General features: G+C 39.9%; 1 protein-coding gene across 1 annotated transcript; it reads right to left on the reverse strand.

Moving 5' to 3' along the window:
- Window positions 1–889: 889 nt before the first annotated feature.
- Window positions 890–1,381, reverse strand: LOC116905824 (40S ribosomal protein S10-like). Its single transcript, XM_032908791.1, has one exon. It carries the CDS (start codon window positions 1,379–1,381, stop codon window positions 890–892), a length of 492 nt encoding a protein of 163 aa, XP_032764682.1.
- Between the last annotated feature and the right edge of the window lie 12,095 nt (window positions 1,382–13,476).

Raw genomic sequence — 13,476 nt, forward strand, 5'->3', positions numbered from 1 at the left:
GGCTGTTTTTGTTGTTGTTGTTTATTTGTTTGTTTTTTGTTTTTTTTTAATTCACAAATGTTCTCTCCTTTCCCAGTTTCCTCTCCGTAAACTCCCTATCCCACACCCCTTGCCCCTTCTTCTATGAGGGTGTTTCCCCCACACATCCACCCAGCCCTTCCCACCTTCCTGCCCTGATATTACCAGAAACTGGGGGGTCCAGCCTTGGCAGGACCAAGGGCTTCTTCTCCCATTGATGTCCAACAAGGCCATTCTTGGCTACATATGCACCTGGAGCCATGGATCTGTCCATGTGTACTCTTTGGATGGTGGTTTAGTCCCCGAGAGCTGTGGTTGGTTGGTGTTGTTCTTATGGGGTTGCAAACCCCTTTAGCTCCTTCAATCCTTTCTCTAAACCCTTCATTGGGAACCCTGTTCAATGTTCAGTGGTTGGCTGTGAGCATTCGCCTTTGTGTTTGTCATGCTCTGGCAGAGCCTCTCAGAAGATAGCTATACCAGGCTCCTGTCAGTGTGCATTTCTTGGCACCAACAATATTGTCTGGGTTTGGTGGCTGTATGTATATTGGCTGGATCCCCAGGTGGGAATGCCCATTCCTTCAGTCTCTGCTCCAAACTTTGTCTCCATAACTACTCCTATGAATATTTTTGTTCCCCTTTTTAAGAAGGACTGAAGCACCCACACTTTGGTCATCCTTATTCTTGAGCTTCATGTGATCTGTGGATTGTATCTTGGGTAATCTGAGCTTTTGAGCTAATATCCACTTACCAGTAAGTGCATACCACGTGTGTTTTTCAGTGATCGGGTTACCTTACTTAGGATGATATTTTCTGTTTTTTTTTTTTTCACTTTTTTCTTTAAAGTTTATTCAACACAACATAACCTCCAACTTCATTGAGGTAGCTGACCACGTCCACCACCCTCTCTAAACTGGAACTCCTTTGCTGAGCCAGCCCCAGACTCATCTTTCTTGTCAGCTCCAGGGGGCACAGCACTCCTTCTGTAGGTGTCTCTGTCTGCCTTCCCTCTTGTGAATCTTGCAGGCCGCTCACCCTCTGGACCTTTGGGCCTAGGCCTGCCGGTCTCCGAATGGCTGAGACTAAAGGTGGCGGGCACGATCTCCGGAGGTAGGTGCAAGTAATCTCGGAGATAATGGATGCCTTCATTCGTGGGGTACCAGTAGAAATGTGTCCAAGCAAACTGCTCCTTCACGTAGCCCCGAGACTTGAGAGACTGCATGGCCTTCATGACGTGAAGGTTAGGCACATTCTTGTCTGTCAGCTCGGGGTGTTTGGGCATGTGGACATCTTTTTTAGCAACCATCACCCCTTCCTTAAAAAGGAGTTCATAGATGGCAATCCAGTTCTTCTTGGGCGTCAACATCACGGTGGCTGCAGGGTCTGAGGCGGAGCAGGATAATATTTTTTTAATAATTTATTTATTTTATGAATATGAGTACACTGTATCTGTCTTCACACACCAGAAGAGGGCATCAGATCCCATTACAGATGGTTGTGAGCCACCATGTGGTTGCTGGGAATTGAGCTCAGGAACTCTGGAAGGGCAGTCAATGCTCTTAACTGGTAAGTCATCTCTCCAGCCCCCAGGATGATATTTTCTAGTTCATTCCATTGCCTATGAATTTCATGAAGTCATAGTTTTTGATAGCTGAGTAATACTCCATTGTGGAGATCTACCACATTTTCTGTATCCATTCCTCTGTTGAAGAGCATCTGGACTCTTTCCAGCTTCTGGCTATTATAAATGAGGCTTCTAGGAACATAGTGGAACATGTGTCCTTGTTATATGTTGGGACATCTTTTGGGTATATGCCCAGGAATGGTATAGCTGGGTCCTCAGGTAGTACTATGTCCAATTTTCTTAGAAACCTCCAGACTGATTTCCAGAGTACCAGCTTGCAATCACACCAACAATGTAGCAATGTTTCTCTTTCTCCATATCCTTGCCAGCATCTATTGTCACCTAAGTTTTTGATCTTAGCCATTCTGACGGGTATGAGGCAGAATCTCAGGGTTGTTTTGATTTGCATTTCCCTGATGACTAAGGACGTTGAACATTTCTTTACGTATTTGTCAGCCATTCTATATTCCTCAGCTGAGAATTCTTTGTTCAGCTCTGTACCTAATTTTTAATAGGGTTATTTGGCTCTCTGGAGTCTAACTTCTTGAGTTCTTTGTATATATTGGATAGTAGCCCTCTATCGGATGTAGGATTGGTAAAGTTCTTTTCCCAATCTGTTGGTTGCCGTTTTGTCCTAACAACAGTGTCCTTTGCCTTACAGAAGCTTTGCAATTTTATGATGTCTCATTTGTCAATTCTTGATCTTAGAACATAAGCCATTGGCTGGATTTTTTACAGACCAATCTAATGGCTGTCTCTGGAGGTGGTGACTCCATGGAAGGATGGAGACTCCTGAGGACATGGACTCACACTAATATGCCCATTTGTCAGAAAATGTGTCCCTTGGTCTGACACGCTAAAGTGTAGGCTTACAATATCAATTAATACATACCCTTTGTTTGTAAGTAAGAGTCTGATACAGTAATTGACAGTAGCTAGACAATATAGAAAATGGAAACCTAACTCAGAGACTAAATCAATAACCTTGGAGAATCCAAAACAAAACTTTGTAGCAGTTAGCTCAAACTTTCACTATTTAATCAGTTAATATAAATTCCTTAATTTTGCCCCTAGTATTACCTTTAGATGAAACAGAAAAGCTAAATATGTCCCACTATCCAATTATATAGAATGCCTACTTCTAGCTAGAATTTCTCCAAGCCAATAGGCCCCAACTAGGACATCATGAGTCCTCCCATTTTTCTCCACTGTGAATCATTTATATTTCTCTGTCTGCTGGTGACTATTGGCAAGATTGAGGTGAAGTTGTCTGACGCCCTTGCTACAGGAAGCTCTACAGCAGCCTTTGTTATTTACTCTAATTTCCAATCAGAGGGTGGCCTTGTGAACTCCCCTAAACCACAATTTGATGGGTATTCTATTAGTTTCACTATGGCCTCTTCATGGATACATGAATCTTATTAATCTTGTTTTCAATCCTCTGTCCTATGCTTGGCAAAACAGCAACAACCAGAATAAATAAGTCACGCCATTGTTTATCCTTTGACTGTATGGATGAAGCCAGAAGATGAACGGGAAAGCAAGCACAAACAAGAACAAGAAATAGAACTTGTAGAATTAACACGTGTTAAGATAATAGACACAAAAATAATAGACACAAAAATAAGCTGACGTTAACCATAGAAGGCTAGATAAAATTTGAAGGCAGAGAAAGATGCAATAGAATTTGAGAATATTTATGGGAGCAAAGAACACTGCACTCACTTCCCATGGAGAGGTAATCAGCTTCTCACTGGTGTTTCAGCTGCCTTTAGACAGCGAGCATGAATCTGGCTTGCATGAGGCAGCATCAGTGAAGTCTAGCCTTGACACTAGAATTTATTAACGTGTTTTCATCTCTATAATTTAAAGAAATGATAATTGCCTCCAGGTTTAGCTGCACTCCAGTGAAAGGGGGCCATGACTCAATATATTGCTTGCTTCAAATCCTTAAGAATACAATTAAGAAAAAATTCCTGCCTCCTCATGTTAAAAAATAATAATTCGTTTCATGGCACTATAAGTATTTTATAGTGAGTATAAAGCACTGACTTCACCTGGTAGGCGCTCAATAATGTTAATTTTCTTTCAAACTCACCAGTGGAAGAGGCAACCTAATATATATGTATCCATGATTATCTTATTATTAATGTATTAATATTTTATAACTGGACCAATTATATATGTGATATACATCACACACACACACACACACACACACACACACACACACACACGCTTCACGGAGTGTGTATGGAGGAAGCCAGAGGACAACCTTGTGAAGTCACTTATCTTCATCCACTTCTATGTGGGATCCGGGAGTTGAACTCAGGTCTCCAGATTAATGAAACGCGTACCTTTACTTGCTGAACCATTTCACCAACCCCCTCCACCGTGATTTTGTTTGGAAGTAAATGCCACTTACTCCAAGTCGCTCTCAGATAAGATCACCTAAGCACTTTATTGCCAAAACAAGGCACCATTATTTTCTCAACTATCAAGAAGTTAATGGTCCCTTAGTTGTCAATGTTTACATTTTGTGACTTGTGAAAACTGAGTGTCTAACAAATGAAATATACTTCAATTGTCATAATTTACATAACCAAAATTTTCCTACTACCCAGACCCAACTCTTTTCTATTTATTTATTTTTGAGAGTTCTACTCCATAGACTAAAAAAATTTATAAATTCATTCTTGACCTCAAAGACTCTAACAGTAATTCTTTTCATAGAATCTCTATAAATGCCACCATAAAAGCACCAAACCCTTTGCTTGGACTTGGTAATTGATGAGCAGCTCATATGAAAGAAATGTATAGAGGCCAAAGCATGCAAGAAGTTGGAGCCCTTTATGCAGTGTGCTTACACTGTATATCTAAAACCTGACATTATATCAGAATTATATCATGTTGGCTCCCTAGATTGTCATCATTTAATCAGTATTTTTATATCAAATTATCTTTCTTTTTCTATTCATCGTTCTGTTGTTCAGTTACTCATCATTTCATAAAAGGTTTTGTGTGTGTGTGTGTGTGTGTGTGTGTGTGTGTGTGGTGTGTGTGTGTGTGTGTGTGGTGTGTGTGTGTGTGTGTGTGTGTGTGTGAGGTGTTTTTGTGTGTGGTGTGTTTGTTGTGTGTTTGTGTGTGGTTTGTGTGGGGTGTGTGTGTTGTGTGTGTTGTGTGTTTGTGTGGTGTGTGTGTGTGTATGTGTGTGTGTGTGAGGTGTGTGTGTGTGTGTGGTGTGTCTGTGGTGTGTGTGTGTGTTGTGTGGTGTGTGTGTGTGTGTTGTCAAACATGCACTACATGTGCAGAGGTCAGAGGATAATGTTGTGCAGTCAGTTCTTGCCTTCCAGTTTGATAGTTTGACATGGGCTTAATCTCAGTACATGGGAGGTAGAAGCATGAGGATCTCCCTAAGTTCAGTGCCAGCCTGGTCTAATTATAGCACCATGATATTATATGCTATAAATGTATAATTTTATATATCAATGTAGGTAAAATTATAAATGAGACTTCAAGACATACAGGTGGATGGAAAAGGTAGAAATTGGGGCAGCATCACATTACACAAACCAACCTGAGAAAGCATTTATAATCCTGCTCAATCTCCCAACTGGTGGGGCTAAAAGTGTGCACCACCATGCCCTCTGACAGTTATGTTAGAAGGAAACAATAAACAAACAAAACTTACTTTAACCATTTATAACTGTGCTAACGATTTAGGGGTTTTTTGATACTTGGATCCCAAGCAATCAAGTATGAATTTAATTTAATGCTACAGTTAATATAAGATAACAGCTATCTTCTTTACTATATTTCTCAAATTTTGGAATCCAGCAAAATAACTTATGTTCATAGCATCAGATTTAAAATATTTTTATTATATAAACTCAAACTTCTCCTGGCATTCATCCTGGTCCCTCTTCCTGAGGCTGATGCCTGGCTGTCTCTGCTAGGCAGTGCCATTGCTGCCGATTTGTGTTTGCTATCCTGACTCTACTGAACTGGACTGCTGGTGTGTCTGTGAAGTGTTTGCGAGTGGGTGGAGCTGCCGCTGCTGACCTGTGAGCCGAACTGCCCATTCCAGACAACAAAGAAGGGAGTTGCTCCAAAGAACCTTCCTAAAGAGGTCCACACCTCCTTGCCCTTTCTTTTCCTCTATGTCTGGTGGGTGGTGGGCTAGCAGAAAGGTTAAAGCATTTAAGAACCATCATTAAAAGTAGGTTTTGGAAAAATAAAAGCTAAATACACACACACACACACACACACACGTGTAAGGGTACACACATAGATAGATAGATAGATAGATAGATAGATAGATAGATAGATAGATAGATAGATAGATAGATAGATAGGAGGGATGGATGGATAGATGGATGGATGGATGGAGCTGGGGAATCGGGTTCAGGAAAAACAGCAAAACACACATTAAAAAAACAAAACATAAGATGGTAGATGATTTCATATTGTTTGTTAGACAGTGAGTCTATATATTTCATTTAGCTTTTTAGTATCAATTCAACTGTGCTAGTTGGCTGAACTAGAGCACATAAAAATGTCCTGACTTCTGTTTTGTTTTACCTACCTCCGACTCTGTTACCACTGAAAGAGGTCGAGACTAAATGGACAGAAGCTGGAAAGTGGTTTTAGAAGTAAAAGAAAATTGACATAAGTATACTGGCACTTTCAGAAGCCAAGAAAAAAGTCAAATATGAAGAAAGCAAAACCTTCTCTACCACAGCGAGAGATTACAAGACCACAGGTACCCAGAGCATCAAATCTGAGGGAGAACAGCAATACCCAAGGAATGCGATTTCTGGCCTCTTACAGTCTACAACCTGAGGAAGACAATTATCCAACAGATGAGATAAAGAACATTTACAAAAGGCAAGAAATACGAACCACGAGGCACAGGAGGAGGCTGGACCGCCATATACAGAAAGGGTGAAGGACAGTGTGGCGGGAGACTTACAGTGAAGACCCCTATTTTCAAACTGACATAAGTTAGGAAAAGTCTTTCTCAATTATCTAATGTTAACATTTATAGCTTGTAGCTGTTGCACTTCGATTGTCAGGGTTAAAGTCTGAGGAGAGAGTACACTACGAAAAAGATTTAAAAACACAAGAGCAGAATAAGCTTGGGTTTTTAGTTCCTGTATTAGGCCCCCTTTGTAATTTTGATAGAGTATTAATTTTTAAAGCTAAATAATAAATTGTTTTTTGCTTTTAGCAAGAGACAAGTAAACTGGCATAAGAATATCGTAGAACTTGTCTCTCCATTTCTCCTCTCTGTGCTCTCTCTCTCTCTCTCTCTCTCTCTCTCTCTCTCTCTCTCCATGCTCTCTCTGGGTCTCTCTGTCTCCCTTTCTCTCCATTCTCCCCTCCCCCATCCCTGTTCCTTTCTCTCTGCCCTTGATCTTTCCCCTCTTTCTGTTCCCCTCTGTCTCCCTGTCTGAATGACAACTGAGAGAGGTAAGCCTGTCTGAGAGACTCCCCCCACACACACACCAATAAACCTGCTTTTATACTTTAAAAAAAATATCATGGAAGAACATTGGGAGGCTTCTAAGTGCAACGGGGGGGGGCTGTGGGAGGTGTGGGAGAGTGCGGGTGGTGGCGGATGTGTTTGCCACAGCAAGTTTTTCTCCTGGGTTAAGTTAAAATAATGTATTTTGAAAGTTTAGACTTTCGGAGTTATACATACTCCAAAAATATTATATTGGGACAATGATCAAGAAAGAAATTGCAGTAATCAGGAGGTTGGCCAATAATTTAACAACATGATATCAGCAATCCCAATTCAGTCTTCCAGCACATAACAGTTGCACTCCATGGCAACCTACACGGGCAGAGGCAATCAAGACAGAGAAGGAGCCAGACGTCAACTCTCATCTATCATGTCCTTTGGCCCCTTCCTCTGTCCCTGAATGAGCACTTTTGTGAGCATCCCAAGCAAACAAGTAATTGGCTACAGTTTGTTGAAAAGAACATATTATTTAATAAATTTTCCTTGATACGTTTGCTTATAATTGGCACAAAATTTACTTTCCAATGGGAGGTAACAGCATGGGAGTTCAAGGTTAATTTCACAAGACAACATTTATGTTGACTGATTTGCTGCTGCTGCGCTTTTCTTGATGTTATAAAGCTTCCTATGATACTAACACTCATAATGTTTCCCTTCAGGATGCCGTGTATTGAAATTAACCAGGGGGAAGTGGGCATCACTAATAGAACTCCAGTATTTACTGCACACTGAATATCATGAGCAGTCGCAGGGAACGCTTAGCCATCACATATAGCTTGTCTCCTACAGTTTTGCTTCTCAGTATAATGTGTTTTCTTCAACTGTCTACTGATGGTAAGATAAATGCTTCTCTTTTTTTCTTGATTAAGTCTGCAGATCTAATGCATAATTGGGTTGTAAATAATGAAAGCTTATTTGGATTCCCACTTTGAACCTAAGCATATGTGATGTTCCTTGCACATTAATGTTATAACATAGAATTTCACATAGTAGGTCAAAATTAAAACTTTAAATAGCAAAATTAAGGAATGAGCCTGAAATCCCAGCTCCATGGCAAGACTTTTTATTGTTTTTATATTGACTTTTTTATGTATTTATACAAATATATAATATATAGAAATATATATTTATTGACTTTATTAATAAACAGTTCTAGTTCTAATAAACGAAGGTATATACATGGTTTGGAAATTTCTGAGATTTCTTCAATGGGGTAGTGGCATACATTCAAATCTTATAACTTATTCAAGGATTGTAACAATAAAAATATCAGTATGACTAAAAAAATAAAAAATCAAATGCTGGCTAGGCTATGTTTATCAGAAGTATTTAAAATTAGTATCTATAGTAAAGAAAAGGATCTGAAAACCATAAAGAAGGAATAGTCAATATAGACAGATGATGAAAGAGTATATATACACCAGTAAACCAGACAGGAAGAGTAAAGATTTTAAATTTTTGAACTTGTACACTTTGGAGAATTAAGGCATGAATCATAAAAAATTAATTGAGATCAAGAAAGGTGTTTTTGAACCTGTAAACATATATATTTTAAAGTATCATAAATCAACCCAAAATGAACATTACAACCACGCTGTGTCCACATGATAACAGAAATTACTTTCATGCTGTATCTCCATGATAACATGAAAATAAAAAAAAATGATATCAGGAGACGGCTTAGTTGGTAAATTGCCTGGTGTTCATGGATGAAGACCTGCCCTCAGAAACTAGCACCTATGGGTATGCATAGCTGGATATGGCAGAACACATAACCCAGTGGTGAAGAATAGAGATGGGCAAATCCCAAGAATCCATTGGATAGTTAGTCTTTCCAGAATAGTGACCTAGGTTAAATGACAGCCCCTTTCTTTAAAAAAACGTAAGATGGAGAATGTTCCAAGAAAAGTCCTATTATCAACCGCTAGCCTTCGTATGAATGTATAGCTACACATGATTGTGTAAAGACAAATATGTAATAAAATACAGACACCAAGGAAAATAACAGAATAGAACAGAAGAGATAAACTAATATAGTTATTACACCAACTAAGTGCATAATTGGTTTTCACAACTGGAAATACATTAAGACAGTACAGAATAAGACAAAGTCCAAGAATTTACAGACATGGAGGACATTGAACCATAACTTCAAACAACGTTATCAAAACTCGAAAATATTTAGAATGGAGAAAGTTAACCCTAAGTACTTTATAGTTAAACCTCTAAAAGCCATGAAGGAAAAAGATACTCTGGGAAACAATTATAAGTAGAAATAAAGGAAGAAAGGGGATGACATACAGGAATAGAAAAGGAGGCAGCAAAGGAAATACTACCTCCAGTGAAACAGCAGTAAGGGTGACAACTACTGCTCACTATGGAAATGTAATGAAGATAGAACACAGAGTTAAAATGAAATAACTGCCACACTGTTTCCAAATCCAGCAAGGATGTTCTTCAAAATGAAGAGACATTATTTCTACTTCAAGATACAATATAGAAAGGTTTTTCAATCCTTACAGAACTTCAGAAAAATGAATGAACTGTAACTCATGTTTTTGGGGGCTGTATGATTAGCAAATGCAACAAAGAAATATGGAGATGAACTGAAAAGCAAAATAAATTCTTCAAAGTCAAAGAGTGTCAAGTTTCTATAGCTGCTTTACATACGCTCCTTATGAGTACTGGAAGGAGTGACTCATAGTGGCTAGGAGATTAAAACAAATCTTAGTCTAGAAATTGCAACTAAAAACTAGACCAGGGGCTAAAGAAATGGCTCAGTGGTTAAAAGCATTTGCAACTCTTGCAAAGGACCCAAGTTCAGTTCCAGCAACCACATGATAGCTCTCAACCACCCATAATTCCAATTCCAGGGAATTAGATGCCTCTTCTGACATCTGTAGACCTCAAGCACCCATACGGTACACATGCATACACATATAAGTAAAGTGTTCACACATTAAATATGGGTTTTTCTTTTTAAATGACCTGGATAAAAATTTGAAAACCAAAATGTAATATGTTAAAATTTAAGTCTTGTAAGAATAGATTTGTAAAGGCAAAGTAATAGACAGTGAAATTTATAGCTTATCAATATTTAAAAGCCAAATAATAGAGGAGAAGAAAACAGTAAATAAATTAAGAGGTGGGCAGTATTGTACAGACAAGGGTAGTCTGAAAAGATATAGTAAGAAGTTTATGAAGCCCAAGAAGAAGGAAAACTAAACAGTGGATGTTTCAGTCCTTCTTAGAAGGCAGAACAAAATATTCCCAGAAGGTAGAGGGTGGGGGAGACTTGGAGGAAGTGAGGAGGAGGAAAGGAAAAAAGGGGGCAGAATCAGTATGAGAGGGGACAGGGATGATATACAGTGGGTCAGGAATTTGAACAGATGTGTGTAGCAATGACAGATGGGAAAGTAGGGGTAGCCACCAGCAAGTCCCAGATGCCAGGAGAGCAAGAGTCTCTCAGGACCCACCAGGGATGAGAGTAGCTGAAATGCCCCACAAAAGGGAGGTAGAACCTGCAGAGACCATATCCTTAGGCAAGGCCCTGGGTTGGGAGATCGGGCCACCCACCCTTTTCAAAAATTTAAACCAGAATTGCTCCTGTCTAAAAGAAATACAGGGACAAAGAGTGGAGCAGAAACCGAAGGAAAGGTCATCCAGAGACTGCCCACCTAGGAATTCATCATATCCAAGTCACCAAACCCAGTCACTATTGCTGATGACAAGAAGTGTTTGCTGACAGGAGCCTGATATGGATGTCTCCTGAGAGGCTCTGCCAGAGCCTTACTGATACAGATGAGGATGCTTGCAGCTAACCATCGGACTGAGCACAGGGACCCCAGTGGATGATTTAGAGAAAGGACTGAAGGAGTTGAAAGGGTTAACAACCCCATAGGAAGAACAACAATATCAACCAACCAGACCCCTCAGAGCTCCCAGGGACTAAACCACCAACCAGTGAATACATAAGGAGAGATGGATGGCTCCAGCCACATATGTAGCAGAGGATGGCTTGTCTGGCATCAATAGGAGGAGAAGCCCTTGATCCTGTGAAGGCTTAATGCCCCAGTATAGGTGAATGCCAGGATGGTGAGGTGGGAGTGGGTGGGTGGGAGGAGGAGCATCCTCATAGGAGCAGGGGGAGGGGGGATGGGAGAGGGTAGTTCTGGAGCAAAAACTGGGAAAAGGGGGTAATATTTGAACTGTAAATACATAAAATATCCAATAAAAGCAAAGGTTACACTATTTACAGAAAGATTTTGCCAGAAAGTCAAAATTTAATTTAAAAACTGAAAACATCTAGAAAAAATAGTGCATAATAGTATGTACATATTCAAACTAAAGAAATTTCCTGAGGTAGTAAAGCTTAAACAGGTCTACAGAGGAATAGCAATAGTGACTATTGGTTTATCCAGAAAGGAGGCCAAAAAGAAACCAAATGTCTTCAGAGCAGTTTAAATAAAAATACATACATGAATGAGAGTCTATCAACCTGCAATTCTACAAGTAATTTCGAAAATGAAAGCAAAAGTCAGTTGTAACAGGAAAATAAACATTAAAGCAACCATCTGAAATTTTACTGACTTGAAGTGTTACAGAAAGAAAGGTGATTTTTCTATTTCCCATCATTAAACTGAACTTGAAGGTGATAGATGATGTGCCTATGTGCACATGCCTAAGTATGTGGGCATGTGTACAGGTTGCTGATGTATTTCCAGTGCTTGAACATAATTACATTCAATTGGATATGGCTGGGGGGGAAATATTAATAGAAACTGTGATGGATTTTTAGGAAGCACCAGAATAAGCAACTTTCTGATTTGAGTAAAAGTGTTAAACAGCCTGAGAGATTATTCTCATATTCTCGGTCAAACTATGCTCATTTAAAAAAAAAAAGACAGAGTATGGCAAGAGCACAATTTCTAGTCAAGATACAAACAAATTTAGGCAGCTACCTGAAAATATCGAGTTTAATAAATTCTTCAATCTGTACTTTCTATAATAAAATGTGACGTTTTCTATATTCTTCAAATTAACGTTCCTTAGTGACAACAACAAAAATGGGAGATAGGCTCATCTTTCCCTGCAACAGTAAAGACCGATAGCAAGCCTTCTAGGCTGCACACGGGCAAACACTTCAAGACAAGGTTGGTCAGCCCTTGGAGGGATCCTGGTATTGACAGTGGTAGATCATGGAGTTCTAAGCACAGAGCACATGTGGCAATATTCTCAATTGCCTAGTCCCTTTTCCTCCAGGTAACCTCAGGACCTATTTATGCAAATGTTCTAGCTCATAAGATGATAAAGGTTGTTCTGTAAAAAAGAAAATCCCGTAAGGGAGTTGAGATCTTTTTCCCTTCTTTACCACCCAAGTTTTAGTACAGGAGAAAATATCCAAAATAAGATTATTTTTGTTTCTTGGTGCCTAAAGTAATGGTCAGGCAAACAAAACTAAGCTTGCAGGGAGTTTCTGATGTAAATGAGAAGCTACAAAACATGACATTTATTTTTTATTTAGTGCAGACAGGAATAGGTCTAAGAGATATACTGTTAACATTCTGTCTAACCTCCACGCCCCCCCCCCCCCAGTTACCTCTATGCAGGTCTGGGGAAAGCAGGTGCCTCAGTGGGCGCATACTGAGTCATCCCTCTCCCCTGAGGGACCAGCCAGAGGACGGTATAGTATAGAATAGAGTTTATTCAGGCCATGGAGAAGGGAGTTAAGAGGGTAATGAGGGGAGGGAGAGGGGGAAGGGGAGGGGGAATAATAGAAAAGTAGAGGCCGGCCATGAGCACGTGAAGAGAAGGGGAGAGGGGAATAGGGAGAGAAGGAACAAGGCGGGAAAAGCAAGAGAGTAAGGAGGGGACAAGCAGCCCCTTTTATACTGTCAGGCATACCTGGCTGTTGCAGGTAACTGTGGGGGTGGAGCTTAGACAGAATGCTAACATATACATGTACTGAAAGACACTTAAACTGCACAAAACCAAATTTCATAAAGGCATGTAAAAGTTTGGGGGTTTCCCCATCAATTTTTCTTTGATTTATGTGCAAATGTAAGAAATGTTTTATGTAAAAGAGAGTTTAAAAGCTTTCTTTTAAATGTTTATTAGACAGAAATAAAAAATCTCGGCAAATTATGGCCTCCAGATTCCTGCTCCATTCCCTTGTCTTCCTCTCCTCTAAACCCAGCCCTCCAGTCTCATCTCTGTAGCAGACCACCTGCTGAGGCCTCCGCTTCCTCTCTGCCCCCATCTCCACCGGTACAGGAAGACCCTCTCCTCCCACCACTCTACCCAACCCCCA

Source organism: Rattus rattus, chromosome 7 (genome assembly GCF_011064425.1).
Source record: "Rattus rattus isolate New Zealand chromosome 7, Rrattus_CSIRO_v1, whole genome shotgun sequence".
NCBI lineage: Eukaryota > Metazoa > Chordata > Mammalia > Rodentia > Muridae > Rattus > Rattus rattus.